Source organism: Loxodonta africana, chromosome 23, assembly GCF_030014295.1.
Source record: "Loxodonta africana isolate mLoxAfr1 chromosome 23, mLoxAfr1.hap2, whole genome shotgun sequence".
NCBI classification, from domain to species: Eukaryota; Metazoa; Chordata; class Mammalia; order Proboscidea; family Elephantidae; genus Loxodonta; species Loxodonta africana.
Window position 1 is genome coordinate 43,774,804 of NC_087364.1, and position 22,536 is coordinate 43,797,339.

At 37.7% G+C, this 22,536-nt stretch overlaps 1 protein-coding gene across 1 annotated transcript in view; it reads right to left on the reverse strand.

The window, feature by feature from the left end:
- Nucleotides 1-13,405: 13,405 nt before the first annotated feature.
- The window catches only part of SERPINI2 (serpin family I member 2), a 34,076-nt gene continuing 24,945 nt past the window's right edge, over nt 13,406-22,536 (reverse strand). The window contains exons 6-8 of the mRNA XM_003416254.4: nt 20,616-20,702; nt 17,793-17,882; nt 13,406-13,482 (exon numbers count right to left, since the gene is read on the reverse strand). Coding sequence (XP_003416302.3) covers nt 13,406-13,482; nt 17,793-17,882; nt 20,616-20,702 — 254 coding nt within the window. The remainder of the gene's footprint in view (nt 13,483-17,792; nt 17,883-20,615; nt 20,703-22,536) is intronic.

Genomic DNA, 22,536 nt, shown 5'->3' on the forward strand with positions numbered 1-22,536 from the left:
TGGGAGAGGGTTTTTTATTGATTAATCAGTAGATAAGAACTGCTTTAGGTGAAGGGAAAGACAACACTCAATACATGGGAGGTCAGCTCAATTGGACTGGACCAAAAGCAAAGAAGTTTCCGGGATAAAATGAATGCTTCAAAGGTCAGCGGAGCAAGTGCGGGGGTCTGGGGAACATGGTTTGCCGGGACTTCTAAGTCAATTGGCAAAATAATTCTATTATGAAATCATTCTGCATCCCACTTTGAAATGTGGCGTCTGGGGTCTTAAATGCTAACAAGCGGCCATCTAAGATGCAGCAATTGGTCTCAACCCACCTGGAGCAAAGGAAAATGAAGAACACCAAGGCCACAGGACAACTAAGAGCCCAAGAGGCAGAAAGGGCCACATGAACCAGAGACCTACATCATCCTGAGACCAGAAGAACTAGTTGGTGCCCGGCCACAATCGATGACTGCCCTGACAGGGAGCACAGCAGAGGACCCCTGAGGGAGCAGGAGATCAGTGGGATACAGACCCCAAATTCTCATAAAAAGACCAGACTTAATGGTCTGACTGAGACTAGAGGAATCCCGGCAGCCATGCTCCCCAGACCTTCAGTTGACACAGGACAGGAACCATCCCCGAAGACAACTCATCAGGCATGAAAGGGACTGGTCAGCGGGTGGGAGAGAGACGCTGATGAAGAGTGAGCTAATTATATCAGGTGGACACTTGAGATTGTGTTGACAACTCTTGTCTGGAGGGGGGATGGGAGGATAGAGAGAGAGGGAAGCCGGCAAAATTGTCAAGAAAGGAGAGACTGAAAGGGCTGACTCAAGAGGGGGAGAGCAAGTGGGAGTAGGGAGTGAGATGTATGTAAACTTATATGTGACAGACTGATTGGATTTGTAAACGTTCACTTGAAGCTTAATAAAAGTTATTAAAAAAAAAAAAAGTTATTTCGAAGTCCTAACCCCTATACCTGTATATGACCCTGTTTGGGATAGGGATTTACTGTCATATATCATATGCAAGTTCAAGTTGAAACTGAAGAAAATCAGAACAAGTCCACGAGAGCCAAATACGACCTTGAGTATATCCCACCTGAATTTAAAAACCATATCGAGAATAGATTTCATGCTTTGAATACTAATGACCAAAGACCAGACGAGTTGTGGAATGACATCAAGGACATCATCCATGAAGAAAGCAAGAGGTCATTGAAAACACAGGAAAGAAAGAAGGGACCAAGATGGATGTCAGAAGAGACTCTGAAACTTGCTCTTGAATCTCGAACAGCTAAAGCAAAAGGAAGAAATGATGAAGTAAAAGAACTGAACAGAAGATTTCAAAGGGCAGCTGGAGAAGACGAAGTATTATAATGACATGTGCAAAGAGCAGGAGATAGAAAACCAAAAGGGAAGAACACGCTCAGCATTTCTCAAGCTGAAAGAACTGAAGAAAAAATTCAAGCCTTGAGTTGCAATAGTGAAGGATTCTATGGGGAAAATTTTAAACGACGCAGGAAGCATCAAAAGAAGATGGAAAGAATACACAGAGTCACTATTCCAAAAAGAATTAGTTGATGTTCAAACATTTCAAGAGGTACAATATGATCAGGAACCGATGGTACTGAAGGAAGAAGTCCAAGCTGCACTGAAGGCATTGGCAAAGAACGAAGCCCCATGAGTTGACAGAGTATCAACTGAGATGTTTCAACAAAAGGACGCAACGCTGGAAGTGCTCACTAGTCTATGCCAAGAAATTTGGAAGACAGCTAACAGGCCAACTACTGGAAGAGATCCATATTTATGTCTGTTCCCAAGAAGGGTGATCCAACCAAATGTGGGAATTATCAAACAATATCATTAATAACATATGCAAGCAAAATTTTGCTGAAGATCATTCAAAAGCAGCCGCAGCAGTATTTCAACAGGGAACTGCCAAAAATTCAGGCCAGATGCAGAAGAGGACGTGGAACCAGGAATATCATTACTGATGTCAGATGGATCCTGACTGAAAGCTGAGAATACCAGAAGGATGTTTACCTGTGTTTTATTGACTATGCAAAGGCATTTGACTGTGTGGATCATAACAAATTACGGATAACATTGCTAAGAATGGGAATTCCAGAACACTTAATTGTTCTCATGAGGAACCTGTACATGGATCAAGAGGCAGTTGTTTGGACAGAACAAAGGGTTAATGAGTGGTTTAAAGTCAGGAAAGGTATATGTCAGGGTTTTATCCTTTCACCGTACCTATTCAATCTGTATGCTGAGCAAATAATACAAGAAGCTGGATTATATGAAGAAGAAAAGGGCATCGGGATTTGAGGAAGACTCATTAACAACGTGCATTATGCAGATGACACAACCTTGCTTGCTGAAAGTGAAGGCGACTTGAAGCACTTACTGATGAAGATCAAAGACCACAGTCTTCAGTATGGATTGCACCTCAACATAAAAAAAAATCCTCACAACTGGACCAATAAACTGCATCATCTTAAATGGAGAAAAGATGGAGTTATCAAGGATTTGATTTTACTTGGATCCACAATCAACACGGAGGCAGCAGCCAAGAATGAAATGAGGCATTGCATTGGGCAAATCTGCTGCAAAGGACCTCTTTAAATTGTTGATAAGCAAAGATGTCACCTTGAAGACTAAGGTGCGCCTGACCCAACCATGGTATTTTCAATTGCATCATATGCATGTGAAAGCTAGACAATGAATAAGGAATAACGAAGAAGAATTATGGTGTTGGTGAAGAATATTGAATATACCATGGACTGTAAAAAGAAAGAACAAATCTGTCTTGGTAGAAGTACAACCAGAATGCTCCTTAGAAGCAAGGATGGCGAGACTGCATCTTACATACTTTGGGCATGTTGTCAGAAGGGATCAGTCCCGGGAGAAGGACATCATGCTTGGTAAAATAGAGAGTCAGCAGACAAAAAGAAGACCCTCAAAGAGATGGATTGCCACAGTGGCTACAACAATGAGCTCCAGCATAACAATGATTGTGAGATGGCACGGAACCTGGCAGTGTTTCTTCTGTGATACCTAGGGTCGCTATGAGTCGGAACCGACGCCACAGCATCTAACAACAACAATGACAACATATTAATGAGCTCTTACTGGAGCAAGCAGGGTCCTAAACCTAATCTCTTCTGAGTGAAGTTTTATAAAAAGCAGAATAGACACTTCACATGCCATGTGAAGATAAGGGCAAGCCACAAAATGCCAAGGGTTTCAGGCAGCTACTAGAAGCTGAAAGAGACAAAAAACGACCTTCTCCTAGAGCCTTTGCCCTGAATTTGGACTTCTAGTATCTAGAACTGTGGGAAAATAAATTTCTGTTCTTTAAAGCCACTTATTTGTAGTAGTTTTGTTATTGCAATACTAGGTAACTGAGACTACTATGATTGGCCAGGCCTTGTGCCTAGTGGGAGGGGGTCTTTTCACCAGACAAGGAATAGAAATATGATAGGCATTTAAAGCAAGCATTACTACAATCCACTATACGCTATCTTAATACACCAAACATAAAAATGGGTGGATATATACTTAAACATAGTTATGTAACAAATGTACTGAATGACCTGAATTTATCAGAAACTTCTTAATTTGACATTTGAGCCTTTCAACAATATTTCCCCAATAAAGGTCTTTTGACAACAAACACAAAATCACTTGGTGGTACTGCCTAAAATGAATAGCCATTGCCCTATGCCAGATCCCCTATATCATAATATCTGGGGAAAGGAGAGCGAGAGGTATACATTTTAACAAGTACCTTCTGGCACTTTGTTTTTTTTTTAATCATAATTGTGACTTTATTTTTTTTTAATTTTATTGTGTTTTAGGTGAAAGTTTACAGCACATATTAGTTTTTCATTCAAAAATTTTATACACATTAGCTGCAATCTCCATGATGTGTCAGCACTCTCCCTCTTTCCCTTTCCACCCTGGTAATCCATGTCCATTTATCCACTTTTCCTGTTCCCTCCCACCTTCTCATCTTTGCTTTTGAGAAGTTGTTGCCTATTTGGTCTCGTATACTTAATTGAAATAAGAAGCATGTTCTTCACTTGTGTTATTGTTTGTTTCATAGGCCTGTCTAATTTTGGCTGAAAAGTGGACTTCGGGAGTGGTTTCGGTTCCGAATTGGCAGAGTGTCTGGGGGCCATAGTCTTGGGAGTTCCTCCAGTTTCTGTCAGACCAGTAAGTCCTGTGTTTTTTTTTTTTGTCAATTTGAATTTTGTTCTACATTTTTGACCCACTCTGTCTGGGGCCCTCCTTGGGATCCCTATCAGAGCAGTCTGTGGTGGTAGCTGGACACCATATAGTTCTTCTGGGCTCAGGCTGGTGGAGGCTGTGGTTCGTGTGGTCTATTTGTCCTTTGGACTAATATTTTTCTTGTCTTTGGTTTTTTCATTCTCCTTTGCTCCTTAATGGGACAAAAAGATGTGTCTTCAATGGCCACTTGCAAGCTTTTAAGGCCCTAGATGCTGATAACAAAGTAGGATGTAGAACATTTTCTTTATGAACTATGTTATGCCAATTGACCTAGATGTTTCCCAAGACCCTGGTCCCCAGACCTCAGCCCTAGTAACTCAGTCCCTCAAGGTGTTTCAATGGAGCTTCTTTGTCAAGTTATGCTGACGTCCCCTATATTGTCTGTCGTCTTTTCCTTCTCCAAAGTTAACACTTGTCTACTATCTAGTTAGTGATTTCCCCTCTCTATGCTTTCCCTCCATTGTAACCACCAAAAATTGTTCTTTTCTGTGTGTAAACCTTTTCTTGGGTTTTTATAATAGTGGTCTTATACAATATTTGTCCTTTTGGATTGATTTATTTCACTCAGCATGATGCCCTCCAGATTCATCCACGTTGTGAGATGTTTCAAGGATTCATCAGTGTTCTTTATCATTGTATAATATTCCATTTTGTGTATGTACCGTAATTTGCTTATCCATGCATCTGTTGTGGGCACTTAGGATGTTTCCATTTTTTGCTATTGTGAATAACACTGCAATGAACATAGATATACATACGTATATTTGTGTGATGACTTTTATTTCTCTAGGATATATTTCCAGGAGTAGGATTGCTTGATTGATGGTATTTCAATTTCTATCTCTTTAAGGAGGCACCATATCATTTTCCAGAGCGGTTGTACCATTTCACATTCCCACAAGCAGTGCATAAGGGTTTCAGTCTTGCTGCAATGTCTCCAACATTTGTTACTTTCTGGTTTTTTGATTAGTGCCAGTTACGTCGGGGTGAGATGTTATCTCACTGTAGTTTTGATTGCATTTCTGTAATGGCTAATGATCATGTGAGCATTTCATCATGTGTGTTCGCTACCTGAATGTCTTCTTTTGTGGCTGCTGGCACTTATAATGTTCACCAATTTTGTAAAGCATTGTCTCTTGTTGGGGGATAAAACTCTTTGAGAGATATTGATTTTCTCTTTATGACAGTTAAGCTGGAGGGGTGGTTAATAAATGATATTGAGGGTAAGTGCATCCTGAAAAATTGTACTATGCAAAAGATAGCATTTGGTTTTGTTGAAGAAGAACCAAAAACATTAGATTATAATTCTCTAAACATTCCTCAAATTATTGACCAATAGGTGGAACATTAACTTAAATCAAGGAAACATAAACCTAAAGTAGAATTTAAAACATATCATAGCATATGATGTCCCAAGTTTGAGACAGAAAAATCTTTCTCGTGGTTATACCTTGTGAAGAATATTGGAAAGTTTCTTCTATTCTTACCTTTAGTAAAGTATGAATTTGAATATTGTAGCAAAGATTATTTGCATATTGCTTACCAAATACCCATTCTTGCCTTCTTTCTCAAGTTAATTAAACTTTCATTATTTTCAGCTTATTAGGTTACCTAGCCCACTAAGCTAGGAGTGGTAGTATGACTAAGGGGAAAATTTGTGTGGGACTTTTTGAAATTCCTTAAAGGGAGCGTGTGTTCCCTTTACCCCTCCTGCTTCTGTCTTGCTTCACAGAACGTGGATTTGATTTGAAAGCTGGAGCTCCAGCAGCCATCTCACATGATGAAAATAAGAACATCTTAGGGTTAGAGTTATCGAAGGTGATTGAGTCCTGTTAAGTGTGGAAAAACTACCTTCAGACTTCTTTTACTTGACAGAGAAGCAAACTTCTGTCACTTCAATTCACTGTTTTTTGAGCCACTGTTACATTTGAAACACACCCTATCTTGTATAACTGTCTACAGCTTTGGTCCTTGGTGCAGTCTAATAAGGCGATCATGTACCTGAACTGGTAACTCTAACAAAGTTCTTTATTTACTTCAATTCGGTGGGCCGTCACTGACCTACTGGTAGGATTCTGTAGAGTTCTAGGCCCTATGGGAAACGAAGATGAATAAGGTCCCATTATAGTACCGCTAACAAATACATAATTTATCCTGGGGCTCACTGTGATATGAGCAACTCAAACAAAGAGCTATTATGATGGGAAAAGAAGATAAATAAAGATTGAGAGCACCTTGGATGATTTTTCAGGAGACAAATTATTTGAACTAGGCCTTAAAGCAAAAGCCGAACTTTGACAGATTTTCCAGGAGAGAGAAAGGCATTTCTGACAAGAGGAAGCAGCTTAAACAGCCACTCAAGGGGGGGATTGGAGTGTGCTAGATAACCAAGAATAGATTAGTAAAGGTCTAGAAATGTGGACTTAAATCACAAAGGACTTTGAATTCTGGCTTATGAGTAGTGCTTTATTCTTCATGGGATAATTTGTTCACCTTCTTTCATTTGGATTTTTAATGTCATCTTTCTCCATTGAATTTTGTATCCTGGTGACATGCTTTTTCTCTTTCATTGATTATGAGATCATTCCCAGTGTAGCAAAGACGCTATTACAGAAGAGAAGCGGCATCACTATCACCTGCAAACTTGTTAACAAATGTTTAGGCCTCACCCCAGATTTTCAGAATCAGAAACTGTAGGTGGGGCCCAGAAATCTGTTTTAAAAAGTCCTCCAGGTGATTATGATTCACACTAAAATGTGAGAATTAGTGGTTTCGTGAGGAAGAGGTCAGAGAACCAGAGTTCGAATACCAATTAATTCTACCATTTACTAGCTATGTGTCCTAGAGCACTTTTGGAACATCAATTTCCTCATTTTATAAAAGGTATAGCAGAGATGTGAGGACTATATAAAACAAGGCACATACATTACCGAGACAGCAAGATCTCTATCTCGTTGTTGTTAGTTGCTGTTGTTTGGCGCCAACTGCTGGTGACCCCATGTGTGCAGAGCAGAACTGCTCGATAGGGTTTTCAAGGTTGTGACCTTTCAGAAGTAGTAATTTTTGCTTTGCATATTTTTGTGGATACAAGAATGTGATTAATATGATACAAGTCATGATAAAGGTAATAATTAAAATCTAATATGTGTATATAGGGGAGCCCTGGTGGTGCAGTCGTTAAGAACTTGGCTGCTAACCAAAAGGTTAGCAGTTCAAATCCATCAGCTGCTCCTTGGAAACTCTATGGGGCAGTCCTACTCTGTTCTATAGGGTCAAGATGAGTTGGAATCACCCGACAGCAACAGGTTTAATTTTTTTGATATGTATATAGGAGCTCTGGTGATGCAGTGGTTAACAGCTTGGCTGATGGGTCGACAGTTCAAACCCATCAGCTGCTTCTTTGAAACCCTATGAGGCAGTTCTGCTCTGTCCTGTAGGGTCACTATGAGTCAGGATAGAATACAGCAAAGGGTTATACATATGTAACCCCAAAGAAAATCTGTTGCTTCCTGTTGGGGACTTCCTCAGACCAACTTTTCTTTTGTAATTTTCTGCGGAGCATTAAACACACTATTTTATTTATTTATTTATTTATTGCGACTTAGCAGAGCAAATTAGTTTCTCATTCAAAACTTTATGTGTATAAATTATTTCATGACATTGGCTGCAATCTGGCATTGTCTCAGCACTCTCCACCTTTCCCTTTCCACCTCAGGCTTGTGTGTCCATTCATCCAGTTTTCCTGTCCTTTTCTGCCTTCTTGTCTTTGTTCTTGGGCAGGTGTTGCCAATTGGTCTCTTATACTTGATTGATCTAAGAAGCACCTTGCCCATATGTATTATTGTTTGTCTTATAGGCCTGTCTAAACTTTGGCTGAAAGGTGAAATTTGGGAGTCTCTTCAAGTCTTAGGTGTCCAGGGGCCATACTGGCAGGAGTTTTCCAGTGTCTGTGAGGTCAGTAAGTCTGATCTTTTTTGTGAATTTCATCAGTTGTTCTACATTCTTTTCCTGCTCTGTCTGGAACCCTCTACTGTAATCCCAGTTAGAGCTGTCAGCAATGACAGCTGGGCATCATCCAGTTCTTCTGGTCTCAGGGATGTGTAGGCCATAGCTCATGTGGTCCATTAGCCCTTTGGACTAATTGCTCCCTTGGGTCTTTAGTTTTTTCCCTCTCCTTTGCTCCGGACTAGAAGAGAATGATGGTTGTGTCTTAGATGGCTACTCACAAACTTTTAAGAACCCAGACACTATTCACCAAAGTAGCATGTAGAACATTGTCTTTAAAAACTACATATATATATATATATATATATATATATATATATATATATATAACCACGGTGTCATAATAGTTAAAAGCTACAGCTGCTAACCAAAAGGTCAGCAGTTCAAATCCACCAGGCACTGCTTGGAAACCAAAGGGACTATTCTACTGTGTCCTATAGGGTCACTGTGAGTAGGAATCGACAGCAACAGGTTTTGGGTTTATATATATACATATATATATATATATCACTAATTCTGTCCTCTAGAGAACCCTGACTAAGGTAGTTTTCTACCAAGTTTAGAGAAGACATTAATGTAGCAGTCTCTGACTGGATACTGAATCATTACGCACAAAGAACAATTTTACTGAATATTTTTCATAGCTTAACAAAACTCCCTTGTCTTTAAGCCTTTTATGTCTGTGTTTCCTTTCTGTCCAAGTTCAAATTATGCAACAAATTTTGAATTTTTATTACAGAAGCACCCCCATTAAATGTACCAAATTAACACCAACTGTTGTCACAAACATTCTCTCAAATTTCAATAAATACATAACTCTTGCTCACTTCAGAGTCCAATGCAAATATGTATTCCTAGTTAGCTTTAACCTAGGTCACAGAGGGACTCTGTGACACACAGTCATCGAGGAACCCAGAGCCTCTGTCATCTTCTAAATATGGCTTCCAGATTTACCTAGAGAATTAGCATCAAGCTGATATGGAAGAAAAAATGATTTAGAGAGATGCACCTGTTTCCTGCTCATTTGCATTTATAATGACATACTCAAATCACTCAAATTCCATGAGAACTAATTTAGATAAATGCAAGGGTGGTGAAATAAAGTCCTTCACTAGGCAGAAACTGTCTAGCAACAGCTCTACCCTAGAGAAACCATAGTTGAAAATATTTATTGGGCAGATAGGGGTCTCTGCCACAATAAAAAATTTTTTTCGTAGGTGTTCTGTTTTTAAAAATTAAATCTCACACCTATAAAAACAAAATAGATAATTAAGGATAATGTTTATGAACCAAGATTAGAGTGAAGACTGCATTCTGGAATTTATTTCCTTTGTGAAAAGAACACTGCTCATAAACAATAATGACTCAAAAGATATTCTCCTTCAATCAAGATGTGTCTTTGTTGAGAAGCCCAAGGTTTAGAAATATAAAACTTTGGAATAAAGACTTTCAATAGGCTTTGTCCAGCCCTTCAGAAGACATTAAAGCTCCAGAGAATTGAGGTGATCAGCCAAAAATTACAATGTGAGACAGTGAAAAACACCTCTTCTTTTGTTTCCCTTATAGTATGCTGTCAGGGTGGTCACTGGAGGCATCAAAAAGAGGAAGAAACTGATTTTTGACCTCTTGTATTTCAGACCTCAGATTTTGAGATTATTACATAAGGAGCAGAAAAAGAAGAGAAAAAAGCCTGGAAAAATGTTATCTGGCAAGCAAACGAATTGAAATTAGCCCACTTTTCCACTGAAGGCATGGGGTGATCCACTGATCCACTCTCAGATAAACAGGCCCTTGTAGAGGGTGTCTCAGTGGTCTGAGGCCATACATTTTTTCCACAGGTCCAAAGCTCTGGCTTCTTATGAAACCTGCCTAAATTTTTTATCTGTATCTTTCAGAGTTTCAGATCTTTGTTATCCAATTCATGAGAAATTTACAAACATCATCAAAATAGAAAGAAATAATTCATTGTCTCAGACCACTTGACCTCCTTGGTCTTACTGACCAGTAGAGTCTTCTAAAATATGCCATGAGTTATAACTACGTGGAATCAATAAAATCCAATTCCAAAATTTTCAAAAGAAATACCACTACTTTAATGACACTTCTGCCTTGAGAAAGAAAAAAGAATGCAATATGTATCATATTTTTATGCCTTCTATGTTTGTCAACAGCACCCTCTGTGGTACGTACACAAATACTTCGCAGGGGAAGAGAGCAGTTGGCAAACAAACGTAGAAGACACACGTTATTTGTGTAAAAATAGATGATGTTTTAGACTTTCCTGAGGGGTATTAACTTCAAAATACTTTTATCCACATAATTATGAATACTGTTGTGAATACTGAAGATTTCACACAGCTTGGCAAAACAATTATTTATGTTTATTTTATTACATAGATATATGTTTTATAAATATATTTCAGACTCTTGTAGCCTTTGTGGTATGGAATTATAATAACTCCTGAGTTAACTGCAAGTAAGAATGAATAAAGGTTCTAATCTTGGAAGTGACTTGGCAACTACGTTTTGGGGGGAGGAGGGAGTGGGAATGTGTCAGCTTGAACCCGCATCAGAAGGTTACTCTCTCTTCCACAAGGAGTTTAACCTCTCTATTATTATTACCATATAACACTGACTGAATGCAGAGCGCAAAATCAGAGAAGAGAAACAGTCAAAATTTTGGAAGAATGCTAAACGACACCCCATAGTGAGGAACCCAAGGCAGACGTTTAGTAAATCTTGTTGAAGAGAAGCAAATACATTAGGAAAACATTTAAAAAGCCTTTACTTAAAGTGAAACCTGAGGAGTCACCTTATGAGATTATTTCATTTTAATAAAACTCCCTTATTTCCGCATCCTGTTTTATTAATGGCATCATTTAACATCATTTGAAATTATTTTGTTTTTGTATTTGTTCACTGGTTTATTTTGCTTCTGCCCCATGAAGGCAGATATGTCCTTGGTATATCACATATATATCCTAGGTTCTTAGAACAGTGCCTAAAACACGGTGGAAATGCAATTAATATTTGTGAAATGAATGAATCCCTAGAGCAGAGTGACATGAGACACATGGAAGAGGATCAGAAGTCAGGTAATACAAGGAAAGCAGGAATCTGGTCCAGACCCAAACAAAATTTCTGTCCTCTAAACTGAGTTTATTATTCTCTTCTTCCTGAATTGAAGAAGCATATATTTAAACCAGTTCCATAGTGAGGAAGAGCTAGAAATTTATACCAAAATTTGTGATATATCACTAACATATGGATTAGCATTTACTGTGGTATATCTAAGTAGAGGGTCAGGGAAAAAGAGGGACCCTCCATGAGATAGATTGACACAGTGGCTGCAACAATGGGCTTAAACATAGCTACGCTTGCGAGGATGGCACAGGATCTGGCGGTGTTCCATTTTATTGTACATAGGGTCACTAAGAGTGGGAACAGATTCCATGGCACCTACCAATAACATCAAAGTAAGCTCAAGTTGACAGTGTAGGAAAACGTACATGGCTCTGAATTGTGTATGGTTTTAAGCAATCACAATTACTCTAAAAGTTGTCTTCATCTTCATTATGCCCTCAGTATTGCTCTAGATTTTGCTGTGGATGTGTACCTAGACTTTGGAGACTGTTGTTAGTTACTATCGAGCAGATTCCAACTCATGGCAACCCCATGTGCTACAGAGTAAAATTGTTCCAGAAGGTTTTTTTGGCTGTAATCTTAAGGAAAGCAGATCACCAGGGCTTTTCTTTTGTGGTACCACTGGGTGTTGAACACCCAACCTTTAGATTAGCAGTTGAACGCAAACCGTTTGTGCCACCTAAGAACCTTTTGGAGAATAAACAACACAATGTTTCAGGGAAAGATCTGTATTACATTAAAGGACGTAAGTAGAAGGAAGCATAACTCAGATTAAGGTTACAGTTTTCTGGCTCAGATAGACTGGGATTCGTATTTATTTGTAGTGTGTCCTTGACTAATTTTTATCATTTCTTTGAGCCTCAGTTTCTTCATCAGGAGTGGGGATAATCTTAAAGGATTTTCAATACATTTAACTGAGATACTGTAGTCCTTACTTCAGTGCCTATTGGGCTCATCAGTGGGTAGCTACTATCATTCAGCCCTCTGACAAGCTTTGCCCTCACAAGCAAAGAAACAAAAAAGACACTTTATGCCATTAGCCTCAAATGGAAAAAATGTGAAACATGTTACAACAAGTCTTATTGTATTGTAGTATTATTTTGGATATTTAGATCTGGTATCTCAGAGTACTCAGAGGAAGGGGTCTGCATTTAAGCCTTATAGACTACAATCTTGCCTCTAACACTTCCTTAGTCACTGACGTGAAATTGTGGAAGGTCAGTCCCTGAATCAGCCACTAACTGGGCTCACATGAAAATAAAAGGAAAGCTTTATAAAAGTCTCAGCATTTCTACCTTTTTTTCCCATACTTAAAGCAGAAATCAGAAGGAAAAACACTGACGAGTTTCAAAAGGTTTTGAAGCAGGGCAAATATTAAGGTAAGATCAGAGAGTTATTCGAAGCTCATCTCTGTCAAAGACCTTGGGTCTGTGTGTCAAGTGGCACTCAGAGAAGCATGTCCCACACCCACTCTCTCTCCACCTTACTTTCTCATGGTCTGGGTAATACTGCTATATTCTGCTATGCTAGAAAATGTATAGCCAGGGAAATAAAGACTTCTACTTCCACGCAGCACTGTGATCTTTTTAGAGGTTTTGGTGCAATAAAATCATATTTTTTTTTCCACCTAATAATGCATGTGTCTGGAAGTCTGGTAGCTCAGAAGATACTAAAAAAAAAAAAAGTTCTTTTCAGGAGTCATTCAGGAATATTAAGACAGGATTGTTCTAAAATATTAATAGTAATATATAAGCTTGCTACTTTTGATTCATAGAGGCTTATAAAGCATAGACAAAGAAAAGAAACAAATAGCTGTCTAATTTCATTTATTCATTAATTTTTTATATTAATACAGATTAATACAGATGCTGTTTAAAACTGAAAGAAAAAGACATATAGAAAATATTTTCATATATTCTGCCTATTTGCTATTTTCCAGGAATCGGCTTCTATTACGAGGCTGTAGTTTTCACTCAGAGAGAATCTAAATCTCTTCCTTTCATCTTTTGTGTGTCAGGATTTGTCACTCTTCCCATAAATAAAATTGATTCTAGGAAAAGGAAAAAAAAAAAAAAAACACACACAGGATTTTCTGGAGGAAAAAACCTGACAATAATTAGTTTTTCTTAATATTTTAACAAATCAGTTAGTCTTTTTTTTCCTCTATAAGATAAATAGGCAATACCTAATAGCAAAACCTTCTTTGTGTTAAAAGTATAATTATATTATTATTAATCATTTTCTGGTAATTTATGAAGTAAGTTAACATCTACAACAGCTCTTCATGGAAAATGCATTAGTTCTGTTTTTCATACAGGAAAGCAAAGATACAGTGGCAGAGAAGTGTTCTTCTAAATATACTCAGCCAGGCAAACATAGCATAATAAGCATAGCATAATAATACGGTGATGAACATGGCAGTGTTTTAAATTTAAAGCATTAGCAGTCATCTTTTTACGCATGTAATATAAGCTCGCAGGGTTAAAAGCGCAGCTCCCTAGCGCTCCTCCTTCAGCTCTGAATCAAAGCTTACTGCTAAAGAAAATATTTTCATATCATTAGCATTTTCAAATCCTCACCAAGGTGATATAGTATACGTCCTAAAGGCAAACACCTGTTTCCAGTCATTTTGTGTTTGCAAGTGAAAAGGAACCAAGAACTAGAGGACAAAACAGAAATAAATGACCTGACAAAATCCATTCACCTTTCTTTTCAACCGAGATGAGGGAAGTGGCCTGACTGAATCAATGTCAAGTGTTGCCTTGATTTAAATGCTTAACACTCCGATGAAATAAAGGTTAATTTCAAAAGTGAAAAAATAAATTTTACATAATTTTAAGGCTAATGAAAATTATATTTAAATGTGTTTGAAAAAACAGTGGGAGAGCCCTTTTTCATTAACTCTTTATTGTTCAGTTTCAAAAACAGACACCCTCTTAGAAGAGGCAATAACACAAATGGATGTAATTTCCAGCAGGTTTCTTTTTTCCTTCTCTTTTATGAATAATTATAACCAATAATGCCTTGTCTCAAGATCTCAAAATAATTCCGGGATAAAGAAAAACAAATATCACTAGTTTAAAGATAGATAAGAGTTGAATATTTTATTTAGTCATAATAGAAATGAGCACTGATTCTTGTGTCTTCATAATTTTAAGACATTAAAATGCTTATCAGAATTGTTAGGTAAATTTTTAAGTTAACTTTTATAGATAACTAACTTCAACATTTAATACAACAATTTAGAATTTTAAACATTTTTTTTAGAAGTGTACAGGGCATTACGCAAAAGCCCATTGTGTCTTTTTCTTGACCGAGGAGAGCCACATTTCAGATCAAGTCTTCCCTTAGTCACCAATTTACTCACTACTGAGAGGATTAGTGAATCTCCCTTGGCATAATAGCAATAAGAGTTAGAGACAGCCTGAAGCAGAGAGTATTATTGTTTTCATTTTTCTTTTCATGCCCCCTTCTTACAGAAGGTATCCCTAACATTTAACAAATACATTTATTAAAGTTTCTGTCAGATGGAAACAACTTTTACCTCCCAATATTAAAATACAGTGGCATAACTCAAGCTAATGGCCTAGAAAAAATTTTTCTTAATAAATACCCTGCAGTTCTTGTTTCTCCCCTAAGTCCAGGAACTCAAAGAGTCCCAAACACAATTTTGTTTTTACTTTGTGTACAGCACTGTCAGTTTCAACATTATGATTCACTGCTTTCTCAGAAATGCTGCATTTCAAATAGCATCTTTCACAATTTTCTTCTGAAGGTTTATAAATGTGATTTATGCTATCACCATAAAGGAAAGAAAAACAGTTCTTCATTGCTCTGGAGGTTTGACTTAATAAGAGCTTTAGTTTTTAGATAATTCTACAGCAATATAAAATTTCCCAGATAGTAAAATTCAAATAATGTATAGATTTTGCACAATAGAATTGTTTTGGTCTAAATAAAAATTTAAATCTAGATTAAAAATTGATTGTACTAAACCTAAAATAATTCATTCTCCTACTTTAGAAATTATCAAATGGATATATTTTATGCAAACCATTGAGCACTTTATAGCCCGCTGTAGCTATGCTAAGTCACGGTGTCTGTTAATCTCAATGATTTCTTGAGTTCATTTGTGAGAGAAAAAAATAAATCACTGAATGTGTATTGTCCTAAGATAATGGCCTATTCTCCATTTTATATGGCAACAATTCACAGCCCCTGATAAATGAGTGGCCATTCATTTAAAACAATACTTTAAGGAATTCGCCCTAGTTTCAACTCTTGTTATAATAAAGAGCATAAAGCAGTAGAAATTGTCGTTAAGGTCTGATCGTTAAGCATTATCACATATAAATAAATAAGTGGCTTATTTTGGGTTTCGAGTTCTCAATGCTGTTTTACTGATAGCTATTATATAACAAGAGTCAAACGTAATTATTCTAACTGCCATTATTTCCTTGTGCATTGATGCCCAAGGCAACCACATTTCTTTCTGTTCTCCCTACTCAATAATTATACTAATTGTAAGAAATTAAAGCTACCCAAAGGTTAAAGATGCAAAGATCAGAAAATATTTTAACAATGACATATTCACTGCAGGAATAGAAGTTGTGTTAATGCAACCTCAGCAATTCTAAAGCTCTTCTCTTGTTTCCAGATATAATTTGTAGAAAAGTCACCCAGCATTAGTTTCCTGGAGCTTAGAAATAGAGACTGGTATATATTCAGAAGGCCATGAATATCAGTAAACACATTCAGATTCTGAGTTCAGCTATGGTTTTTGTCCATGTGAACCAGTTGTACAGGGAAACTTCAGTTTTCCTTCCTTAGTTTATTTAGTCATTTACTCATTTGTATTTATTGATTAATTAATATTGAACCTTTACTAGGCACAATGTTACAGGCTTAATATATCATTTTACTTAACTTTATTAGATGAGTACTAATACTGTGTTCAAATAGGAGTTGGGAGAAATGTGGCTTAGAAAGGATAGGTAACTTGTCTAACAACTATTAATTGAGTTAATTGAGCCGGAACTTGATCCCAGGTCTGACAAACAAGTCCATACTCTCAATCTCTAGGGGTATAGATATTATATGCAAGGCACTTTGCCAAATACTGGGTTAGATATAGAAATGCATAAGATATGATTTCTGCTCTCCTGTGGGTTATAACTCTCAATGGGCATGATGAATTTTGAAGAGATCCTATGTATAGACATACTCGAAGGCAGTGGGTGTTAAGTACAGACATGGAAACCCTGATGGTGTAGTAGTTAAGTGCTACAGCTGCTAACCAAAGGGTTGGCAGTTCGAATCTGCCAGGGCGCTCCTTGGAAACTCTATGGGGCAGTTCTACTCTGTCCTATAGGGTCACTATGAGTCGGAATCGACTCAACGGCACTGGGTTTGGTTTTTTGGTTTTAAGTATAGACATAAAGAAAGCTTCTCTACTATATCCACATACCTGGCTTCTCATTTCTGCAAGAGAAAGTACTGAAGCATCCACCCAAATTATCTGGATTGGCATGTGTTGACATTGTATCAAGTTCCAGTTCAATACACTGCCTCTTCTATAGCTAACCACATCATCTTTCACCAATTGCCCGAATTGGAAATTATGTTTGACCCCTCCCTCTCTCTGAGACCCTATATTCAGTCACTAATTAAGTCTTCATTCTACCTTCCAAATCTTACACAACTCTATCCTCAACTCCCCATTTCCACTCCTGTTGTGGCATCATAGAAAGAGTTAACTTCAGAGACAAAGTTGGGTTCAATTTCCATTCCGCCTGTTTCAGATTGTACAACCTTGGGCAAACCCATATACTCTCTCTGAGCTTCTTGTCTTTATTAGTCAAATATCTGACTAACCTATTTGGATGATATTAGCTTTACAGACAGGTATAGAAAATGACTAGAACATATAATAATTGGGTGGCTGGTATTATTACCTCTGCCCTATTTTAGGTCCTTTTATCTTTTGATGGAGCCCCAGTGGTGCAGTGGTTAAAGCACTCAGCTGCTAATCAAAAGGTCAGCAGTTTGAACCCACCAGCTGCCCCACAGGAGAAAGATGTAGCAGTCTGCTTCCGTAAAGATTACAGCTTTGGAAACTCCACGAGGCAGTTCTACTCTGCTCTATAGGGTTGGTATGAGTCAGAATTGATTCAATGGCTACGGCTTTTGGTTTTTTGGGTTATCTCTTGAAATTCAATACCTACCCACCCACAAAGTAGGCACCAGCAAATACCAGTTGAAAGAATAAATGATTTCAGATACGTAGGTTTCAATTAGCAGCTCACAACAGGTTTACATTAATTTAAGCAGTTTCCCCCAAGGAATTCGCAGTAAAGGTACCTGTTCGGTTGTTCTTCATAAGAAACAGAAATGGACGATTTGCTATAAATTGTTTTGTAGCCAGACTCATGATCACGGGGACATGTATGCCTACAAAATAGAGATAATAGTTATTTAGATGCTCATATTAAAAGATCAGTAAAGAAAATATATCCATAGTACTTTCTGTAGGCAGGAAAGGTCACATTGTTTGAGCAGTTAACACGTGTAAAAATAACCATTTTCTAACTACAGAGAAATTTAAAAGTCAAAGAGCAGAAGAATAAATATTGGCTCATTCATGGAATAATTCTAACTTCACATTTATGCTCAATGAAGAAGAAAGCCAGATACTATATTCAATTTAGTGGAGTAGTTGAAAAATTTCATTCTTTAAGCAGTAATTTTCTGCTCACTTTTTATTTACATTATATGATTTATTCTTAGAAAGTTTTCAACTCTTAATTCCTATCCAGGTATATTTGCACCTTGTTTCTATTCTTCAGGCTTGTGGTAATCACATTTGGGATTAAATTCATTTTTTATTTGCTTTTCCAAAATTGTTTTGTGAGCTCAGAGCTTTTAGGATTTGTTCTGTGAATGTGCCCATGATTTTTATTTTGAGGCTACAAGCAGAGATTTCCTGACTTAAAAATTATTTACTATGATAATTTTATATCATACCTTTGCAGCATTTGTCAGTATTTAGAGTAGGAAAATTTAAATGGTTGGATTTTTTCTCTTTCTAGGTTAAATATTTCTACTCTCAACTAAGATGTTTTCTTTACCAATAAGGCAATGATTTTGTACCATTATTTTCAGACTAAAGGAAAGATAATTTAAAAATCCAATATGTGTGATCGAAATTGAAAAATGATCAAAAATATCCTTAGGCACTCTCCTACCCAGAATGTCAGGGTTATGCTACCCAAATTACGAGTGAATATTGGCTTATGTCTGAATTGCGATAAATTAGAACAAAGTCAACACCTATATATAAGGCCAGGCCTTGTACTCTTATTTGCAGTGAACACTTGCACTTTTCTGTTGTTCCTGAGCATATATCCCTGAAAGTCAAAATTCATAAACTGACAATTCTGAACTTTCTGTTTGAGGTACTATATCAATGTTACTGCCAATCCTACCTGCCTCCCCTTAGTGATTGTAACAGCCTCCTAGAAAACTCCACACTAACAGCGAGAAGAAACAGACTATAGAGAAGAGTGCTGTAAACTTGAAGTCAGGGGACACTCTCCCAATTCCATTTTTACCATCAATTCAGAGTCTGACCTTGGTCAAACCTCTCCACATTGCTGGGCCTGTTTCTTCACAAATAAAATGAAAGGACCTGACACTCATCTATAAGGACTCTTCTAGTTCTACATAAGAAGAGCTGAAAAAATTGTGTGCACAGGCCAGCAACCTCATCCAAATACAACCTTTTGATTTCTCCAAGGATTGAAATAACCCATTCCCTCCGATCAACGTTCTTTGAGTACAGTAATGCAAAGTCCTTCAGGAGATGATGGAAAGGTAGCAGAAGCACAGTGTGTCCATACAGAAGTCAAAGCCCATTGACATGACACACTATTACAAATTAATCAAGAAATTGATGTGGATATAAATGTATAGACGTTTAACAACAAGACATTTTAAATGATACATTTCCTTTAAATATCGGTTAAAATCCAAGTAGTGTGAGGAACTAAAATAAATTTATGAGGGATTTATTAAAGTTGCTTTTCTACTTCTAGTTGATTTTAAGACATTCCTCCAATGAATTTTCGAGTATTAGATACTTATGTGCAGCATCCAAACCAACACTCAAACCCATTGCTGTCGAGTCTATTCCGACTCATAGTGACCCTATCAGACAGAGTAGAACTGCCCCATAGGGCTTCCAAGGAGCACCTGGTGGATTCAAACTGCTGACCTTTTTGTTAGCAGCTGTAGTTCTTAACCACTACACCACTAGGGTTATGTACAGCATAGATTCTATTAAAAATGTCATCCAGTCAAGGAACTGTAGCATAGAAGAGTGGTTCTCAAACTTTAATGTGCATGCAAATCACCTGGGGATCCTGGAAAATGTAGATTTTGGCTTAGTAGGTCCTGGGTTGGGCCTGAGATTCTGCATTTCTAACAAGTTCTAAAACCAGCAGCATCTGAAGCTGATGCTGCTGGTTTAAGCACTTCAAAGGTAGTTGAGAAAGCTACAAGCCACACTGTACAGCAGTGGTTTTCAACCTTGGATGCCTTGGATACATATTGGAATCACTCGAGAAACTTAAGAAAATACTAGAACCTCAACCCCAGAGATACCGATTTGATTATTTCGGGGTGTGGCCAGGGCACAGAATTTTTAGAAGCTTTTTTCTCCAGGTGATTTTAACGTGCAGTTAGGGTTGAGCACCACTGCCACAGAGATAACAACATGAATCAAATTACAAAAGTGAGAATTAACTTGGCTTAATGGAAGAATGAAAATAATACAATTACTTAAGAGTGAAGATTCCTAAACAATAATGATTTAATATTAGACTCTGAAGTTTTTTCCACATTGGTTTAGGTCTCATTCTACTAATTGATAGGTAACCCATTTGCAAATGAGTAAATATCGGTAGATAGGCCTCAATACTTAATCAAATCTCTTTCCATCTCTTTCGCATAACACTGTGGTTGCGGAGGTGTATAAACTACTTATAGAATAGTTTTCTTTTTTCATCCTGCAGTGCGTGAAACAGAAGGGAAAAGGAGATCAGAATACTGGAAAACAACCAGCACCATAATGTTCAGTTTCCTCTAATCTTTTCTTCCAGTTGGTTGGGATATTATTTATCCTACCAGTGGATGTTGCAGCCTCACTGCCATCTTCATTTATCTCCAAGAAATTTTTTTGCATGACTTGGGAAACATACACCTCAGATGAATCTGGTGAAAAACGTGAAAGTGTATTTAGTGGTTAAAATCCAGAGCCATTGCCTACTAAGCCATGGTTTAATTACATTTTCAAGTGACCAAAAAAATAAAACAAACTAACTCTTTCCAAGTTAGTCAGTTTGTTAGAGATAAAGGTGGCCTAGGCTTAGCTCTTAAAGAGATGATATAGGCTAGATCTGACATAAAAGATAAAGATGGAAGGGTATAAGCCTCAAATCAGGAATCCTGCTAAATATCTGAATAAACAGAGGGTTTACCACCCTGAGCCTGGGTCTACCAACATGATGAAAACGGCTCTTTAGATCTGAATTAAGCCCACCCTGTGTGTTCAACCACAAAGGCAACTTGCCTTTTAAACTCCGTATTCAGTTTTGACCTGAGTTTAAAACAAAATTTACTTTCTTTCAAGATGGTAAGGCTATGTAAGTCTAAAGAGGTTTTGTGTCATCTGTTACAAAACCACTTCAAAGTTATGCTTTAGAACCTGTTAAATTTCTCAGTGTAAGCGGGTGTTTTACAACCTTTTGTTCTGCTGTGGATACAAGCTGAGAGAGAATGTCCCTCCTCTCCCCTTGGTGGAATTGATGCGTGTGCAAAATTCTTCTGATCTGCAAAGATAGTCTCCTCAAGAAGGGGAAGTGAAACCATGAGTTCAGAACCTGTCAGCCATCCCTGCTGTGACAAGACCAGATAGATCTAACAGTGTTCCTCAGAGTTCAGAAGGGTGGAAGAGAGGAAGATGGGTTTTGAATCTTGAAGAGAAAAGGAGCACTTGAGAGAGAGAAATGATGTGATTCAGGCAGTCCTGCACTTACAACTATCCATGAAGAAATACCTTAGTAAAGAGGAACCAGCTCTGACCACCTACTGAAAACTAAATCCCCTTCAAGAAAGATCGAGAGGAGAACTGAACATTTACTGTGTGCCAGCTGCCTGTCAAGCTAGGTGATTTACATACACTCTTTTATGTATTCCCCCCACAAAGCAACTAAGATATGTTGCTGTTAGGTGACTTCGCGTCATCTCTGACTCATAAGACCCCACATATAACAAAACAAAATATTGCCCAGTCACGTGCCATCCTCTCAATAGGATATATTATCCCACTTAGCAGATGTGAAATTCGGGTCTCAGAATGTCTAAGTATTTTACTAAAGGTGAAACAAGAAGTGGCAACAGAGTTAGAATTCCAATGTTCATTTCAAAGGCCCCAAAGTAACTCCATCAAAAATTCATTCAAAGCCGGTGAATTACATAACCAAGTGTCTCGTTCAAGTGGACATCCCAGAGGAATGGTGTTGATTGGTCCACAGTAACCTTGCTGCACAAATGACAAGTATGTTCTAATGACCAGTTACAGTGTAAGCCTTGGCTGTAGCAAGAAGAACCCAGGCAATAGACAAAACCAAAGTAGTTAAAACAATTCAAATCAGGAATGCAGGAGGGAAAGAACAGAAAATGCTGGGTATTTAGTCTTCTTTACCTGGGGTTATATCTTGCACAAATTCTTTTATGAAGCATTTTTGGAGAGTTTATAGAAGTCACAAATTGCAAAGAATTTTCAGAGTGAGTGGCTGTTCAAAATGCCTGAGGTGTATCTACCAAGCTTCCTATGGCCAGAAAGAGGTTTAAGAGAAAGAAGTGTTTGAAAAATGGTTTGCTTTATTTCAGGTTGGTGAGCTGGCTGCATCCCAGGGCACACTTAGTGTCATGTACTGGTATTTAATATTGTCAAAGAAGTCATATCTCTCTGTCAGTGTGAGAACAAGTACCAGAATCATGTGTGAAGGTGATATGAACATCATGACACCTGTATACCCCATCC